This window comes from Oryctolagus cuniculus, chromosome 6 (genome assembly GCF_051225735.1).
Source record: "Oryctolagus cuniculus isolate XC-2025 breed Fujian yellow rabbit chromosome 6, ASM5122573v1, whole genome shotgun sequence".
Classification (NCBI taxonomy): Eukaryota; Metazoa; Chordata; class Mammalia; order Lagomorpha; family Leporidae; genus Oryctolagus; species Oryctolagus cuniculus.
The window spans coordinates 36394057-36413328 of record NC_142872.1 but is presented as its reverse complement, the minus strand read 5'-3'; the positions used below and the strand labels follow the sequence as shown (position 1 = coordinate 36413328).

At 39.9% G+C, this 19272-nt stretch overlaps 1 protein-coding gene across 3 annotated transcripts in view; it reads left to right on the top strand.

The window, feature by feature from the left end:
- JAKMIP2 (janus kinase and microtubule interacting protein 2) overlaps positions 1–19272 on the top strand; it is a 197152-nt gene that overhangs the window by 132254 nt on the left and 45626 nt on the right. For all 3 annotated transcript variants that reach the window (XM_002710292.5, XM_089336038.1, XM_089336039.1), the window contains 7 exons: positions 6774–7271; positions 10947–11156; positions 12984–13082; positions 15736–15882; positions 16495–16635; positions 18442–18498; positions 19046–19165. In XM_002710292.5, coding sequence (XP_002710338.1) covers positions 6774–7271; positions 10947–11156; positions 12984–13082; positions 15736–15882; positions 16495–16635; positions 18442–18498; positions 19046–19165 — 1272 coding nt within the window. The remainder of the gene's footprint in view (positions 1–6773; positions 7272–10946; positions 11157–12983; positions 13083–15735; positions 15883–16494; positions 16636–18441; positions 18499–19045; positions 19166–19272) is intronic.

Here is a 19272-nt window from a genome sequence, read left to right as displayed (position 1 = left end):
TCAGCTTACAATTTTGTATCTTCATTATTTTTTAAACTTGATTTATTTTAAAAAAAGTTTTTGTTTATATAAGGTAAACAAATTTATTTCATAAATACAGATTTAGGAGCATAGTGATACTTCCCACCCCACCTTCCATCCTGCCCATATTCCCACCCTCACTCTTTTTTCCTTTCTTATTTTCTCTTTTAGTTTTTACAATGACATAATTTCACTTTACTTTATAATCATAAGCTTAACCCTCCACTAATTAAAGAAGTCAACAAATAGCAAGAAGAAAAAAACACCATTTCTCTATAGTAGAGACAAGAGCTATAAACAATAATCAAATCTCAAAATGTCAATCTTGCTCAAATGCATTACGTTTTATTTCTGTGCTCTAATTACCATAGATTAGGGAAAACTTATGATACTTGTCTTTTGGGGAAGACCTTTTACGTTTTTACTTAAAGGAAGTACTTTGTGGCTTCTCTTTGGCATATCCAAATTGCCAGCATCTCTCCTCTTGGGCTTTGGAACCATTGTTGGGTAAATCAAGAGTTCCTTGAGCACAAGCTCTGTAACACCCTGGCAGTCGTTTTGATAATCAAGAAAGCCTCTGAGTGACTGACAGGCAGACAGTGTACACAGCATGGATATACTGGACAAAGGAGTGATTCGTATCCTGGGCAGAATGCTGCTGGATCGCATGAGATTTCATCATGTTATTCAGAACAGTATGCAATTTAAACATATGGATTGTTTCTGGAATTTTCCATGTAATAATCTTGGACCACAGTTGACTGGGCAACTGAAACCATGGTTAAGGGTACATACTGTACTTATGTTGTTGGTGATGTTAATATAACATTATATTAAAATTGCTCGATATATTAATATAGTAAATATTCATCAAAAGTAATAATATTTCTACTGAGTGTTAATTTATTAATCTGCCATGCATTCCAGCTTTTCCAAAGGGCATTTGATCCATTGTCTAAATGAATCCTTACAACACCCGTATATGAATGGTCTCACCATCCCTAGTTTGCACAGGAGAAAATTCAGGCTGTCAAAGGTGAAGTAGCTTGCCCAAACTTTCAGAGCAAACAAGGAGGTTAGGAACTGACCTAGATCTGATCCCTGGCCCACACTGGAATTCAGTCAGACTGATTGATGGTGTGCATATTATGTACAGACTATTTTTTTCTCACCTGAAATTTGATGAAATAAATCTACCCACATCATAGAGGTGCCTAGCATATTCAATGTACTGATAGACAATAGAGCCTATTTAGATAGGTGCCTAACTCATAGTAGCCCTCCACATATCTAGTGCTAGATATTCTATGATGAAGCTCAAATTTTTTGCCTTGAAACATCTCCAGTATTCAAAATTGATTTCTTCTAATTTTCTCCATTTCTGAATATGATCATCTTCGTATATTCATTGTTACTCAGCAACAGCTCTTCATCTTTTTTGTATTCATTTCAAGAAGTATTTTAAGATGCTTAAGTTTATTTCTGCAGTGGTGCAATCTTCACTGAAAATAATTTTAAGAAGATGATTTTAGTAAAAAAAAGAAAATTATTCGTACTTTACCCACCCAAAATTAGCTCACACCCTTTGGCTCTCCTTCACAGTGAAGCACTTTTCCCGAGGATTAAAAACAAGTCATGCCTAGAAATCTTGCAAAAAAATGCCAGTCTCCATGGCAGCCCAAATAAGTGGACATAAGAAATGTTGGATGTTACTCAAGTCCTTTTTATTTTCTTTGGTTTCTATGGATTCTTTTAAGGATAGCCAAGAAGGCCAGTGTGTGTTTGTATTTGTTTTTGTCTTCAGGCTAGACTCTATTTTCTGTGCTGATGCATTATCACTGCTTTTCTTGTTGTTAATATCCCCTCCAGTGTACACAGAGAAGGTTAGTGTCTATAATTTGAGAGAAATGACAGAGTGACAGAGAGATACATCCTAATGCACCTGCAGAAAATTTGACATATAATTTTAGATCAGGTGTCTTTAACCATTTCCAGAGATAGGACTACCTCACTTTTTCAGAATACTGTACAGGTCATGGTGCTTTCACAGGCATTATGTAAGTTAACCCTTAAGGAAACCCTGGTACAGGCATTTTTTAAACAACTTTCATAGAAATGGAAAATAGTGACATAGAAATGCAAACCCAGAATTTCTCACTCTGTTCATTTTTACAATAGTCTTTCATTGTTCAAGGAAGCATTGCTAACATTTCCCTTAGCGACTTGTTAACAGTAGTCTTTGTAGTCCTAATACTGTTCCAAATGCCTGATGTGAATACCTCCTGCTGAAGTTGTAGGTGGATAAGTTCCTATCATTTGAGCTAAAGTAACTTCCGCATTGTCTTATGTGAAAGGTAAATTTAAAGAGTTTCTAAATGGGAAATAATAAGATCCCTCCCCTCAAAAATGTACTCTCTATGACAGGAATAAGTAAATGTTTTCTGTAAAGAGTGAGATAGTAAAAATTTTTTATTTTTATTTATTTATTTATTTATTGACAGGCAGAGTGGACAGTGAGAGAGAGAGACAGAGAGAAAGGTCTTCCTTTTGCCGTTAGTTCACCCTCCAATGGCCACCACGGCTGGCACACTGCAGCCGGTGCACCACGCTGATCCGAAGCCAGGAGCCAGGTGCTTCTCCTGGTCTCCCATGCGGGTGCAGGGCCCAAGCACTTGGGCCATCCTCCACTGTACTTCCGGGCCACAGCAGAGAGCTGCCCTGGAAGAGGGGCAACCGGGACAGAATGCGGCGCCCCAACCAGGACTAGAACCCAGTGTTCCAGCGCCACAGGGCGGAGGATTAGCCTATTGAGCCGCGGCGCCGGCCGAGATAGTAAATTTTTTAAGCTTTGTGGGCCAGAAAGTTTCTGCAAACTTACTCAACTCCATTATAGCACAAAAGCAGTCGTAAGCAACCTGTAAGTTATGTGCAAGGCTATTTTCCAGTGAAACTATTCATAAAAATAGAGGGCAGGATAGATTTGGTCCATGGATTATAGTTTTCTCACCTCTGGCCCAAAAGATGCCCACTTCCATTGACTCTAAAAGAATGGAAAGCTCAAGGTTGTGCCCACTAATGCACCAAAGGAAACATCAAGAGGAGAGCTGGAGGTCCTGATGTTAGGAGATGCTTGTTTTGTTGTATCCAGGGAAGGGATAGATGAGAGGCCGCTCTGGTAACTCCAGAAGACTGTGTTCTCTTAGCCACGAGATAGGATATATGATTCTTTCCTCTGGCTATGGGTTAGCCTGGAAAACACACTGACTCACCCCCTGTGATGCCTTCTGCTCCTTATTGTGTGCTGTGCTGGCAGCCCCTGGGTCCCTGTTGATGAGCAGGGCTCTTTGGTGATTTTTTAGGAGTTTCCAATCTGGGCTAGAGTTAGAAGGGGTGTTCAGGAGAACAGACATGTGTCCAAAAAAATAGTATAAATAAAAACAGGGGAAGAATCAGCAGAGAGATGCTCCCAGAGTGTGCTGGGAAGACAAAGGCAAGAAAAGTGGGGTTTGTTCAGCGCTGTTGGAGTGACAGAGCAGGAAAGGATGACCCAGCTTGTCAGTGAGACCTGGAAGGGGTAGTTCAGAAGAGGAAACTCCAGGTATGGGAGAGCAAATTGCATAGCAGAGAATGGCTGAATCCCCTATCTCTGACAGAGGGCCGGTGAGGGAAGGGCAAAAGAGAGTTGGAAGTCCAGCAACACCTCTGTGAGAGGCTGAAAGATGAAGCTGAGAGGCTGCGATTTTATTCCACAGGAAAAAGGGGCCCTGGGTGGCTTTTGAGCAGGCACGTAAATAAAACCAGAATGGGGCTTTCCTGAGAGAATTATCACCAGCAGTGTGGGGGCAAGTTAGGTTCACCAAATGAGCCCCTCAGAACTCAAGAACAGTGCTGTCCAAGAGAACTAAGATGTGAGCCATAAATGCAAGCCATATATGAGTTCTAGATTTCATATAGTTATGATTTTTAAAAGTAGAAACAGAATTACTTTTAATAATAGTTTCTTATATAATCAACATAAATATGACTAAGCATATCTTTCACATTCATTTTAAAATTTTTATATATTTTCATTTTATTTGAAAGGTAGACAAATCTTATGTTCTCTGGTTCACTACCCAAATGCTTGCAGCAGCCAGGCCTGGACCAGACTGAACGTAGGATCAGGAACTCCATCCAGTTCTCCCACATGGGTGGCAGGGCCTTACGTACTTGAGCCATCACCTGTAGCCTTCCAGGAAGCTGGATCGCAAGCAGAGGAGTGCAAACTTGAACCAGGCACTCTGATAAGAGAGCATCCCAACTGCCACACCAAACACCCTTCCCATATTTTGCATTCCTTAGCTCACACTAAGTCTTCAAAATCTGTAACGTGTTTTACCCTTAGAACAAATCTCCATCCAAACTTTTGATGTTCCAAGTGTGCAGTGTGGTGGTGGCTACCTGTTGGACAGCACAGCTCTATCACATGTCACAGAATAGGCATCCAGGAGACCAGAGGACAGCCTTGTGAGGGTGCCCGGCTGCATACCACATCAAGCTCCCTTGTGCTCTGAGCTCTTTTTAGAACAACCTTCATAGGGATAATCTCTGTGCTTTCAAAAGGAAATATTTGCAGGATGCTGTGAGTACTTGGAAAATAGTATTCTGCCTAAAGGTAGGTGAACCACTAAGGTAAGTAAAATAGTGGACACTTTACGTGATAATTACAAGGTTCAATGGGGAGTTTTAATCTTAATTTTTTTTTAAGCTAGAAAGTCTCTTAACTACTTTTCTCTTTTTCTACTTGCTGTGTGTATGTGTGCAGGGGAGAAAATGAACAGAGGGATACAGAGATAAAACACACATAGAGACAGACAGCAAGATGAGGGAGGGAGACAACAGAACAGGACAACCGGGAGTGTTTTTAAGCTGTTAGTACTAGGCACCTGTCCTTATCTACCGAATCAGAGACTGAGTGAGCCAGATACAGGTAGCATCATTAGTAATCCATCAGCAGGTCTGTATTATCACTAAAAATGTAACAAAACACAGAAGAACTTTTTTAAAGTAGATCTATTTTTTATTAATTTGAAAGAGAGAGAGAGAGGCAGAGATAGAGAGATTGATTGGCCTTCCATATGCTGGTTCACTCCCCAGATGGCTCAAAGGCAAGGGCTGGCCAGACTGAAGCCTGGAGCAAGGAGCTTCTTCTAGGTCTCCCAAATGGGTGCAGGGGTCCAAGCACTTGACCCATCTTCTGCTGCCTTCCCAGGAGCATTAGCATGGAGCTGGATTGGAAGTGGAGCAGCAGGGACTTGAACTGGCGTCCATACAATATACTGGCATTGCAGGCATTGGCTTTACAAGCTACACCACATTGCCAGCCCCAGAACTTTTAACTAGAATTCTTGGAAAGCAAAAAGGAATATTCTGCTCAATTAGTTGGAGTGTTGGATTGGGCTGCAGCAAGAACAATGGCTCGGGGTGGGGGGTGGGGGAGATACAAGGAGGCATCTGAGGAGCATGCACAAAAAACCACCACCTTGAAAGGAACTACAGCCACCCAAGTCCTTTATCAGGCAGAGGACCCCAAGGAGCAGCAGGGAAGTTTTCCCCTTTTTTACTTATTGGGTTTTATTGCTCTGTGTGTGTGTGTGTGTGTGTGTGTGTGTTGGAACTGAGTTGCCATACCAGGAAAAGGACAAGTGAGGCTATCCCCATTGCCTTCATTTTCCACCTTCCTGCTTAGCTGTAGCACTTTCCCTTCCCCTTCCCCACAAGAAAAGGAGGGGAATCATTTATAACATCACCCAGGCACTGATTTATGAGCCTGATCACAATATCAAACCCTGAGCTATTCTGAGATGCTCACGTGTATCAGCTGGGACCTAGCTAAGGCTGTGTAGTCTAATGGGCCCTCTAGATGATCTATATTGAACTCCTCCCCACCAGGCAGAAAACCATTAGCAATACTTCTTAACATTAATGCGCATACCAGTCGCCCGGGGATTGGTGAAAATGCCCCTTCTCATTCATAGGTCTAGGCTGGGGCCCGGGATTCTTTCCTTGTTACTGGAGGATAATAAGCAGTGTACACTTTTTGTCTAGAGCTGTATTTAGTAAGCTTCTGAACACTGCCTATGCTGCATGTGTGCTGACCACACATGGACTAGGAAATCCTGAGAACATCAAATATTTGTGTGAACAAAGTCAAATAAACAATCTACAATCTAGGCATTTCATCTTTCTTTCCTTTTTTTTTTTTTTTTTCTTGACAGGCAGAGTGGACAGTGAGAGAGAGAGACAGAGAGAAAGGTCTTCCTTTGCCGTTGGTTCACCCTCCAATGGCTGCCGCGGCCAGCGCGTTGAGGCCAGCGCACTGCGCTGATCCGATGGCAGGAGCCAGGTGCTTTTCCTGGTCTCCCATGGGGTGCAGGGCCCAAGCACTTGGGCCATCCTCCACTGCACTCCCTGGCCACAGCAGAGAGCTGGCCTGGAAGAGGGGCAACCGGGACAGAATCCAGCGCCCTGACCGGGGCTAGAACCCGGTGTGCCGGCGCCGCAAGGCGGAGGATTAGAGGGCATTTCATCTTTCCACAAACTGCATGCCCCGTGGTACCCTTGCCTGGGAGCGCACAGGGGCCTGGGATTTGAAAACAGAGGAGAATTAAGCCATCACAGCAGCCAGCGCTGCCAATCCTGCCTAGGAACACACCTTGCCTTTGAGGGTCATTTATTTTTTTTTTTTCATCCTTTTGCCTCTGTACTTTCAGGTATCCAAGCTTGAAAGAGAGAAGACGCAAGAAGCCAAGAGGATCCGTGAGCTGGAGCAGCGCAAGCACACGGTGCTGGTGACAGAACTCAAAACCAAGCTCCATGAGGAGAAGATGAAGGAGCTGCAAGCCGTGCGGGAGAATCTCATCAAGCAGCACGAGCAGGAGATGTCGAGGACAGTGAAGGTGCGGGACGGAGAGATCCAGAGGCTCAAGTCGGCCCTGTGTGCTCTACGGGACGGCAGCAGCGACAAAGTAAGGACAGCGCTCACCATTGAGGCCCGGGAGGAGGCCCGGAAACTGTTTGATGCAGAGCGCCTTAAGCTCTTACAGGAAATTGCGGACCTGAAAACAGCCAAGAAGCAGGTGGACGAGGCTCTGAGCAATATGATCCAAGCGGATAAGATCAAGGCCGGGGACCTTAGGAGTGAGCACCAATCCCACCAAGAAGCCATCTCGAAGATCAAGTGGGAGTCCGAGCGGGATATTCGGAGGCTGGTTAGTAATCCTGGAGGCCCCAGGCAGAACCACCTTCTGTCCAGGTTTCAGAATGCTGTGCGGTTTATTTTTCCGGTGTTTCCTTGTTAGTGGATGCTAATAAACAGTGCACACTTTTGTCTAGTGCTGTATTTAAAATACAAACTAGATCACTAGGGAGGGAGGGAGATCTAAGGAAAGCTAAGGGCAGGCCAAAAATGGATTGCAAATGTAAGCAATTTTTGGAATCGCCTTTCTCAAATGAACTTGAGGTTCTCCCAGACCACATGTGTGGAGAAAACACCTACATTCCTGGATAGCTGCAAAAATATTCTAAATTATGTGCTCCTCAGAAGTCAGCTTGTTTTGTGGGGTTTCCATTTGTAAAGTGTTACTGGATGTTTTACAGGGGATAGAAAAGTAGCTACAGTTTTCCCTGTGTGTGAAAATGGCAGCCACTGTGAATATCTCAAGTGATTTGCCATTCGATTTTCCAAGAATACTATCTGGAAACAGGACACAGAGACACAAAATCCCTAGTCATTTTAAAAACTGGTCTTTTCCCCAAAATAAACATGGGCCACTTACAACAGGAACCATTATAAATTTTAAGTTGTGTGTCCTTCCTAAGTAACTTTTTTGCTTTTCACAATTTCCAAGACTTACTTCAACCCCTAAAGTTGCCTTCCTTTTAACAAATAGCCAAAAGTCACATGATTTTTTTTACCATGCTTAAAAACAAAACAAATGGAACAATTGTCTGAAAGCTGTAATGCCCTAATTTGAAATTGCCCAGCTATTTTAAAAGAAACCTTTATATTTACTATACTCAGATATTCAGCATTAGTTAAAGTTTAGTTTTAACTTATCAAATAAGCCATCACTTGTTAGAATGTACTTTCTACTTCACTAGAAAATGTATCTTTTTAAGAGAAACTATACTTTCCCTCATGTGTCAAGCAATGCTAAGTAATTGAAGTAATTGTTTTTGAAGAATTTCCATTATGTCCCTTGGATGATATCTCTAAGATTTCAATTTTAAGTTCAAAGTAGTTATCATGGAACACTTTCAAAAACTAAGGATGTATAATGTTCTTTGCACTGCAGTACAATGTGACTGTGAAATGTTGCCTTTGCTACACTTTGCATGCTTTATCTGCAGCTCATTCTATTGTATTTTTTCGATAATAAAGACCAAACACAGTGCAGACATATTGGTTCTGCCCTGCCTTTGGTTTCGGAAACAATAATGACTGATGAAGAAAGAATCAAGACTGTGAACTCTGAAGCCAGCAGGTAAGTAATGAAAAAGGAAGCTTTGCATTAAGTATTTTTGATTCTTAAGGGCTTTCGATATAAAATCTGCAAATATGTTCCCTTGTTGATTTGTAAATTGTTTCTGTGATATCATTTCATCAAAGCATACATTAAGTAGCCAGAAAATCCCTCTTAGTGACAATTTAAAAGTTAAGCCACTTTAAAAGGGGTTTGAAAATTGGGTAAAAACAGAATAACATAGACAACTGTTTCAATAAAACAGATGTACTCGTATTCATTTTTTCATTCTTCCTTATCCTGTTCCTACCCTATGCCCTAATTCCATTTTTGTAACTGGAAGGGAGGGAAATGGGAGCTGTTCTGTTTAGGAGGTTCCCTCAGAGAATTCTGGTATGCATCCCTTTCCATCAATGAAATATAACTTTGGTCAGTATTCAGTATTCTGAGGTGAGAGAGCATGCTTATAACCACTATGCAATAGAATTACCACAATAATAATTACTAAGGTACTCCACTGAAAACCAGCATGGAAAATGCTGGAAGATGGGTAATCTTGAGGCAAGAGGAGCACAGTGCCTGAGAAAGGCCTCTAGTATCACAAGAGTGAATTAAAAAATCAGGTTTCAATACTGACTAGCAGATGACTACCACCAAAATTTTTGGTGTTTTTAATTTTTTTTTAATTTGAGAGGCAGAGAGGACTCAACTACTTGAATCAGCATCAACTAACTCTCAGGTGGGAAGCTCCAAACAGTAGCTGGAGCCAAGAATCAAGCTTAGGCACTTCAGTGTGCTTTACAGGCACCTGCTCCCTGGAGCCAGCTTTTAAACCTTTCAGGTCACCTGTCGTCATCTATAACACAGTGATAACAGAATCTACTGAATAAGACTGCTCTGAAATGAGATGAAGTATGTAAATTTCTCACTTTAGTGCTTTAAATATACTAAAAGATGGATATATTTCAGTTATGATGATGGTGATGATTGGAGTATTTATGTGGGAAGTAATGGAATCGAGCTCAGTCGGGGAGGATACATCAGAATCAATTAGGAACAGGCAGATTGGGTGCTAAATTAAAATGTATATAACACTATAGATGACAGGTTTGACAGAAAAGTGCATTACCCAGTTAAGAACAGGAGTGGACTTACTGCAAAGAGATATAAACTAGAAGTGATATTTGTATTCCAGAATTAACAGGACAGTAATGATTACTTACAAATTATCAAATGACACCATAGGATCATGTAGAATTTAATGCCCTCCCAAAATTGACCTAAAGTTTAATCTTGTGACTTGGTGGCAAAAGCTCACATATATTTGGAAAATATGAAACTATGTAATGTAATTTCTGCCTCAAATATTTTTTTCTTGTCTAAACAGCACAACAAAGATTTGTACAAAGTGAATTGTTGTTTGTAAAGAATTATTTTGAGAAATAGGAAAATGGTAAAATTTTCTCTGTATTGGATATCTTTTCCCTATTTGCATATTGAATATTTGCATACAATACAGTAAAATGAGAAGAAATGTTACTGTCAATGACCGGGCTGTCTATTTTACAGTCAGTTTGTTATCCCTCATCCAGGAATGGCAGAAAGGTTCCATGGCAGTGGAACGCTGATCAGTTGGTATCCAATGCCTTTGGCTCTGCTTTGAGAAATATTTTTGAGGACATGATCAGGCTTAGCAGAAATGAGTGTTGGAATCACTACATATATTCCGCACATGGAGGAGGGGAGATAGTGTCTAATATAGCCCCGTTTTGCCATCCCTGTTCAAGTCCCAACCATCATTTTCTGAGCGTAAGGGCAGACTGTTTGCTAAAAGCTGGCTGCTGTACAGTATGAATGGGAGTGGAAAGAGCCACATGACATGACCCATGGATGGACTCCTCTCCAAATTCACTACTTGAACACAAACCTGTTAGTCTTAGGAGATGACTCAGTCACTGGGAACTCTGCAGTTTCTTCAGTTGCAAGTGGCCTAACTATGACAGCTGTTATTTGAATTGAACGCAAATGTCCACTCCCCTTGAAGAGAAAGTAACACAAATGTGCTAGGAAACATTGTAGTGGTGTATTTAGTGTCTGTCTTTATCTATACTAATAACCTATTTTAAAGTTTGCCTTTGCTTTCCGTATTTAACCAGCCTAGACCATTTCAAGCAATCTACTGAATGAAAACATCTACACAGGATATGGTAGAGAGAAAAATGACTCTCCTTGACATTTAATTAACCTCAACGGCCGTTCATTTCACAATGTTGCTCAATGTATTCATGAATTGAGTACACTTGTTATGTCCACTTTTTCCTGATTTCATTTAGAAGAAAGAAGTTAAACTCATACCGCTATGAAAATGCATTTCTTCACAGCATTGTTAAATAAGAATATTCTGGGTCTCGTTTAATTCAGATGGATGAAATCAAAGCCAAGGACAGGATCATCTTTTCGCTGGAAAAGGAACTGGAGACCCAGACAGGCTATGTACAGAAACTCCAGCTGCAGAAGGAGGCTTTGGATGAGCAACTCTTTCTCGTCAAGGAGGCTGAGTGTAACATGAGCAGTCCGAAACGGGAAATCCCAGGAAGGGCAGGAGACGGCTCTGAACATTGCGGCAGTCCTGTAAGTCTGTCCAAGTTGAAGTTCAGAACTCAGGAGTCATCTTTTATTTAGCTTCCAAATTTTTCTTTTCACTTAAGCACTTTTCATTTTACTACAAAGAAATCAATTTTACTTCCCATTATACCACCAGCTAGTATCTTGGGAAGAGGGTTTTCTAAACTGATAGACAACAAAAGTGGTCTGTGCTGCATTAGTAGATCACGTGAAAAATATGGCTCTCTTTAAATCCCTCATAGAATTTTCTAGGCAAGCAATACCTTTCCAGTTTAAGTCTATTATAAGAATCATAAATTAGATGGAAATATTTTACCTCTTGCCAAGAATAATCATTTTCCCTTACACGAACAATTGGGTTAGAAATTGATAAAGAAGGTTATCATTTAAAGGGATCAAAATGTATAACTGTATGAGAAACTAAACCGGTTATGCTCATCCTGTGAAAGCTTCTAGTCTTATTGAACTTGCCACTTATTTCCCTTGATGTTCAACACTTTATATAAGAAATTATTTTCAAAAGTGCGATGATGGAATAGGGCTTGTCTGTAGTTTGCTAACACATCTATACCTTTCAAGTTATTAGCTGTTAAAAAGATGAAAATGTATTATTTAAGAACAGAGATGAGTTCTATTAAAGTACTACTTAGTACCAAGTGATGAATAATTCAAGAATTGGTATTCAAGAATATATATAGTCAAGATATATATTTATATATCCTGGTGGGAGGTAGAGACAGTACTGATCTAGGATTTAGCAGATGTATGCTTTGGTTCTATCACTGACACCTGCAACGTGTCATACTTGTGGAGAAAATACCATATATGTGTAATATATTTGATTTATTGATTCTAAACATGAAACCTGAAACAGGTAACAGCCTCCCTGATTTTTACCCATTCTGCTGACTCTTGGAGAGTATTGTGACTCTAGAGATACAATAGGTGTGAAATTGCTGTGTCAACAATACTGCACTAACAAAATGTAAGATGATAATAAAATTGCAAGCATATGATAATAATCCTATGGACTAGCTGAGAGGCAAGCCATGATTGCTGTGTGTAAAGTGATTTGTGGCAGTTTTGTCAGTAGGAAAGCCAGTTGTAAAAATATACCAGCAGAGCCTCTCCTACCAACTGCTGCTTTTTTTTTTTTTTTTTTTTTTGACAGGCAGAGTGGACAGTGAGAGAGAAAGATAGAGAGAAAGGTCTTCCTTTACCACTGGTTCACTCTCCAATGGCCGCTGCGGCCGGCATGCTGCGGCCAGTGCACCGCGCTGATCTGAAGCCGGGAGCCAGGTGCTTCTGGTCTCCCATGCGGGTCCAACTGCTGCTTTTTATACATGAAGGTCACACGCTGACCTTTTCTCACTCTGACCTTTTCTCCAGGGATATGCAGGACTTTACAAGCCCATTCCCAGCTCCTACCCAGTTACCTCTTTGGCTACGTGGAATAGCAGTAGATCTGTGTAAGCAGTGGGGAGCAAGATGCATCCACGACACAAGGGTTGCTCCTTGATCTCATGTAATTACAACGGAACCATGGTCTCGGAGGACACAGCTCTGAAAGGCTGATTCAGCCTTCTGCTCCCCTGTCCATGAGCCCAGCCTTTGGGGTGTAACTGCTACAAGGGAATTCATTTGTAATTTCAACCAGGATTTCTCCTAAATTCAAACCATGAATATTAGGGGGAAAAGTAGATAATTATTCTTCTCTAAATAAGAGAATATTTTACTCTCAGTAAAGAGAACTGTGCCAATTAATTTTATGAGCAGTATTCCAAAAGTGAAAAGTGTTATCAAGGAAATAACCATTTTAATTTTCATCGGTAGGATTTGAGAAGAAATCAGAAGAGAATAGCTGAATTGAACGCCACTATAAGAAAATTAGAAGACAGGAATACTTTGCTTGGAGATGAACGAAATGAATTGGTAAGTTACATCAGAATGTTTCTACTTTATTTTCCTGTTAGGCATTGTGTTAGAGAAGTATATATGAAGCTTTAGAAGTAAAACATAACAGAAAAAAGTACACATTAATAAATATTCACAACATGGTACATCCTTATAACCCTCAAATGGATGAATACGTGGAAAGTTACCAGAATCTCAGGACCTCCCTTTTGTGTGACCCCTCCTAATCACCATCCTTCTAAAGTTAACCACTACCCTGACTTCTGTAGGCACAGATGGCTCTTACCATTGGTAAACATTTTTGTCAGGGGAATCATGCAATATTTTCTCTTTTGTGTCTGGCTTCTTTTCTTTAGCATGATATTTGTGATTGTATAACATGTAAGATTCATTCATATTTTATTATTCAATGAATAACATATTATTCAAATTGGCATTTGTCTTATTTAAAATTTTCTGTATCCTTACTCATATTTGTGTCTGCTTATTCTCCTAACATATTTGTCTATATCTCTTATTTCTTTCAGTTTGCCCATATGTATTTGAAATTGTTTTACTATATGCATATAAATTAATATTTGTTACATGTTTTTAGTGTACTGAGCCTTTTACCACTATGAAATTTTTCTCTGGTTATACTTCTTGATTTAAAATCTTTATTATTATTAATTGAATTATATCAGGTTTTCTTGTGTTTACATAAATCTGTGTATACATGTATACATACATATATATTGCTTTCTACTTTCCTTTGTTATATATTGGGTATGTCTTTTAAAAGAACCATTTTATTGGGTACTAGAGGACTCTTATATATGAAAGAATTAGTTATTTTCTTCGTGTTTACATACATTTTATATGAGTTGTGTATATTAAGCAAATGTAATTTTTTAAAGCACATGTCATTGGCCACCCAAAGAGACACAGATTAAGATAATGAACCTAATGGAGTAGTTTATTTATCTTTTTATGCACTCAGTAATTAATATTAATGATTCAGGGATGAAAGTTCAGGAATTGCAGATTAAGTAAAATTATTTATGAAAAATAAGCCCAATTTTGGTCATTGATATCAAATTGAGACTGAAGATAGAATTGTTGAAATGCTATTCAAGAATCACAATGAGAGGTCTTTCATACATTCATGGACAGTTATATTTCCCCTGTCACAACTTCCTAAAATGTCAGATTCTCAAGAACAAGAGGGAATGTTTTTAAAACTCTGTCCAGATATTTCCGATTTACACCTTGCCTTTCCTTACTTTGGTAGCTCTACCACCTAGGCATATCCACATTCAGAATCATTCATATGAAAATGATGAATTAATCATGAGAACTTCAACTTGGAAACCTGTTATGTATAGGATGATCATAAAATATATTATCTAACCGAGAGACTTTGGAGAGTAAAAGGTAGAACTATTTTTTTTGGACAGGCAGAGTGGACAGTGAGAGAGAGACAGAGAGAAAGGTCTTCCTTTGCCGTTGGTTCACCCTCCAATGGCCACCACGGCTGGCACACTGCGGCCGGCGCACCGCGCCTATCCGAAGGCAGGAGCCAGGTGCTTCTCCTGGTCCCCCATGGGGTGCAGGGCCCAAGCACTTGGGCCATCCTCCACTGCCTTCCCGGGCCACAGCAGAGAGCTGGCCTGGAAGAGGGGCAACCAGGACAGAATCCGGCGCCCTGACCGGGACTAGAACCTGGTGTGCCGGCGCCACTAGGTGGAGGATTAGCCTATTGAGCCACTGCGCCGGCCAAAAGGTAGAACTATTAACAATTACTTCCAAGACAGCAAGTATAAATTTAGATCAGTGGTTCTAAACAAGAGGTGATCTGGGTAAAATCTGGTGACATCTCTGGTTGTCACAACTGGCAGGGTGTTACTGACATCTAGTCGGTAGAGGCCAGGGATATTGGAAAACATCCTACAGCACACAGGAATGCCCCTAACAACAAAAAATATCTGGGCCTAAATGTCAAGGGTACAGAGGTTGAAACAGTCTACTTTAGAATGACCAGGCAAATGAGAATGTATGTATTGTCCCTCTTGATTGTGAGTGGTCGTAATACAATCATACTTTACTTAGGCTTGGTGAGGATTGGATATTCTTAAAGATAAACATCAATATAGTTCAAAAATTTCATGGGATTTTTGCCCAAAATAAAGCTTATTGTGAGTCAGGGGATTCTAGCAACATCTCTGTGGGACAGAGCAGGCTTTGGAGACATCAGGATGGGATTCAGGTCCTGGTTGCATTGCCTAGTGACTGTGAAACGGATGAGCTACTTTGTCTCTCTCAGCCAATGAGAGGTCATTCCAGGTCCAGGGCTCAGAGTTGAGCATAGTGAAGTAACTGCTAGAGAGAAAGCCAATCCAACAGGGAGAACTTTTATCCTCAGCATTTCCATAAGCAGTATCTCCGCAGCACCTGTTAACGTTATAGATTGATAGCGGGTTTGAAGACTGATGAAAAACCATCAGAGGGAATAGGAGACAAAGTAAGTGATCCATTCCATGAGGGACTGCACTGTCAGTGTTCAGCCCTGAGACACATAGTGCAGAAGGCAAAGGTGGTGATAGAGGGGTGGTCACTCTCTCCAGTTGATTCTCCCTGTGCCAAATCCCACCTCTCAACCACAGGAGACAAATTTTCATTTATTTCTTCCCAGTTAAAACGCGTGCGGGAAACGGAAAAGCAATGTAAACCTCTCCTGGAAAGGAACAAGTGCCTCGCCAAGAGAAATGATGAACTGATGGTGTCTTTGCAGCGCATGGAAGAAAAACTGAAAGCCGTTACCAAGGAAAATTTAGAAATGGTTTGTATTGCGACTCTGCAAAACTGGAGCGCCCTTCCTTAGGTTACTCCAGTCACCTGACTTTTTTCTCTGCTTATTTTCTAAATACAATGCTATTTGGATTTCCCCTTATGTAAGCAAGGAAGAAGGCAAGAGAAGTCTGCTGGCTCTGAAGTTTACGGGGTTTCTAAATTTGCAGAACCATAGGAGTGTTTCCAGGAAGCTACATGCTCTCCAAAAGCTCAGAAACTCCTCAGCCCCAGAAACCTCCTTCAAAGATGTCATTAGCATGCTCTTTACACACCTTGACAGCAGGAACACCTCAGCTGCAAGGATCTAGTAGTAGTTGGGAGGCAGATACCATCACTTGTATTATGTATGAACAAGTGATATGCTAATGTACTCCTTAACTGACTTCTAATACAGTTAAAGAGATCTTCAGATAATCCCCAACAATTTCAATGCATTATAGCAGATCAAATATACTCAAGGGTTTTAGTCGGTGTGTCTGTATTCTGCACAGCACTCATTTTTACATGGAGTCTCACAGATATTATACCAACATTTTTTGCCAACAGTGAAGGTTTGGGATTTTTAAAAACTCTACCTGTATTTTCTTCTTTTCCAATCCAGAAAGAAAAAATAACTTCCCATCCACCTTTGAAGAAATTAAAATCTCTGAATGACCTTGACCAAGCGAATGAAGAACAAGAGACGGAGTTTCTTAAACTGCAGGTCATTGAGCAACAGAACATTATTGATGAGCTCACAAGGGTAGGTCTGGATCAATCTGTAAACTTTAAGCTGTTCCCAAAGACAAGAAGCCAGCAAATCAACACACACTGGAAGTTTTAAATAATTTTGGATTACTCCCAGAGGCCCAAGTGCAAATGTTCAATATATAATTATGTTCAAGAGACTGTATCCCAAAGACATTTTATGTTATTAAATTGCTTTATACCTTTTCAAATATAATCCCTTGTCATCTAATCTAGTTGCAAATAATAACTGCGAAGCCCATTAGGAGAACTTTCAAATGCGCATTATATAAGTGGGTAGGTAGAGTGTCTATGTGTTTGAACTGCCTTCCAGTATACCAGGATCCTGATACTTAGAGATTAAATATTTTGCCTAGAATAACAGGATCGTATCCCAATATTTTCCAGCACTTAATGTAGTATCTAGTACATTGATGCCATTTAATTAACATTTGTTGAATAGACAGCAATACCGTAATTACCTTATGGAAGGGAAATTCCAGGCCAGATTTTTCTGATGATTACTTCAGTACCTACTGAATAGACAGAGCAGTTATCACTCCCATTTGTAAACTCTGGTTGTCTTGGGGTTTTCTTCTTTACCGCTCTGTCTTTATTCTGTGAATGACATCTTTTGTCACTCTCACTTCAAGACGAAGCGAAGGCCTAACAGCTGAAGGAATGAGCAATGGGTTTTCTATCAGAAGTCTCCAGAGTAGGGCGAGCAGGATGGTTCACTGTTGTCAAGAGATGGAAAAAGTATAGCTTCTGTGTATAATTTTTTGAAGTCTGTCCTTTTAACAATTCCTTGTTGAGTGTGTGTTGTAATGTGTATATAAGATTAGAAGGACTAGGTAAATACATAATTAATATATTTTAAAAGTTAGACATACTGAGGTTGCATGATCAAAATATGTTTACTTATAAGGGTGAGAAATCAAAAAGCCTAAATATCACTGGCTTAATCAAGACTATTTTTCAAATGTAGTCTGGAGCCGTATCTTTCACTTCAATTCTACATCATAATAACCCATAAATCTACAAGATTCATTAGCTCAGGAACTTCCCTGCCTTTGTACATTCTGAGATAAAGCGGTGAATTTGTTACAGAATTTGGGGCTCTTTAGGCATGTTATTTAGAGAACACTTATTCCTTATTCCAGCCAGTTTAATTTTGTGCAGTAAATACATAGAGCACTTTAGTGGATAAATGCCAAATGCCCACGACATCTCCATTCACAACAGGATTGAACCAAGAAATTTATTACTATTTCTAGGTATTGAGTTTTCCAAAGAATTGGAAACAATAGCAACAAATGAAGCAGTGCATTCCAACCTACCAATTCTTTGTTCTCTGTCCATTTTCAGGGGCTGCAAGTCCATGCAAGGATTCAAAAACTGTCAAAAGACAGCTGTCTATGCTTTACAAATTACTCAAAAGAATGAGGTTTTATGGTATTTTGAAACAATATATTTTCTAACACAAATTTAAATTAACTGTGGGATTGGGAAAATGGAAGAACAGTGCTTTCAGGAAAATAGCTATTTAAAAGCTAGTTGATTTTCAAGTATAAAACAGAGGAGTCAGATGAGGGGAATGGTGCACTTGCGAGACTCCACATACATTGTCAAGAAAAATAAAATGTTCTTACTTTGAAAATACATATCCACAAGTTGCCAAAATTTAATCCCCCCTCAACCCCCTAGTCTTATTTTAAATATAATGCCTTAAGGGGAAACAATTCTGTCTTTACAAAAAAATAAATAAGCTATAAAGAAATATGTACCAACTCTAGATTTGAAAACTCCATCTGTTTTGCAGGACCGAGAAAAGCTCATCCGTAGGAGAAAACATAGAAGAAGTTCCAAGCCAATTAAGGTAATGAGAAAAGTGGGTTAGCAGGCATTGCCACAGCCAGCCAGAGAGCTGAGCCTTGCCAGGGAATCTTCCTGCAAAAATGTGGTCCATCGTGGGCTTTATTTGCTGAAGAAAATCTCTTCTCCTGAGATTTCTCAGAAGTCAAAGAATGATTGTGTTGTGGATCTTGACCTAAAAGAGTTTTAGTTTCTCTGAATAGAGAGGGCGCTAGGTCTTATGTGGAAAGGGTCATCTGACAAGTTGGAGAGTTATACTCTAAAAATAAGCAAGCAATAAATGTGAGTTAATGTCTCCTACTAAGTAATATTGCAGTCTGATGCACATCCTATAATTCATCAATGTGTTTTCATCATTCACTTGAACAATATTATTGATAATGACATTGCTAATCCACCGATATCTGGATAGCATTTTGTAATTCACAAAGTCTTGTTATTTAATTAAATAACCCTTTCCATTTACATGTATGCCAATTGGCACTGTTTTAATTTGTCAACTTTCTCCACTTTTAGTTGTATCAGTAAATATGTACATTTCCTCTATCTAGAGACCTGTTCTGGACCCATTCATTGGCTATGATGAGGACTCCATGGATTCAGAGACATCATCCATGGCCTCATTTAGAACAGACCGCACACCAGCTACTCCTGATGATGACTTGGATGAAGTAAGCTTGTCCGCATCTCTAGAACTGGATGTTATTGTCACCGACTCTTTCCTTTAAAAGAAAGAACATGTCATTTTCCATTTCATTATGAACAATACAAAGCAATC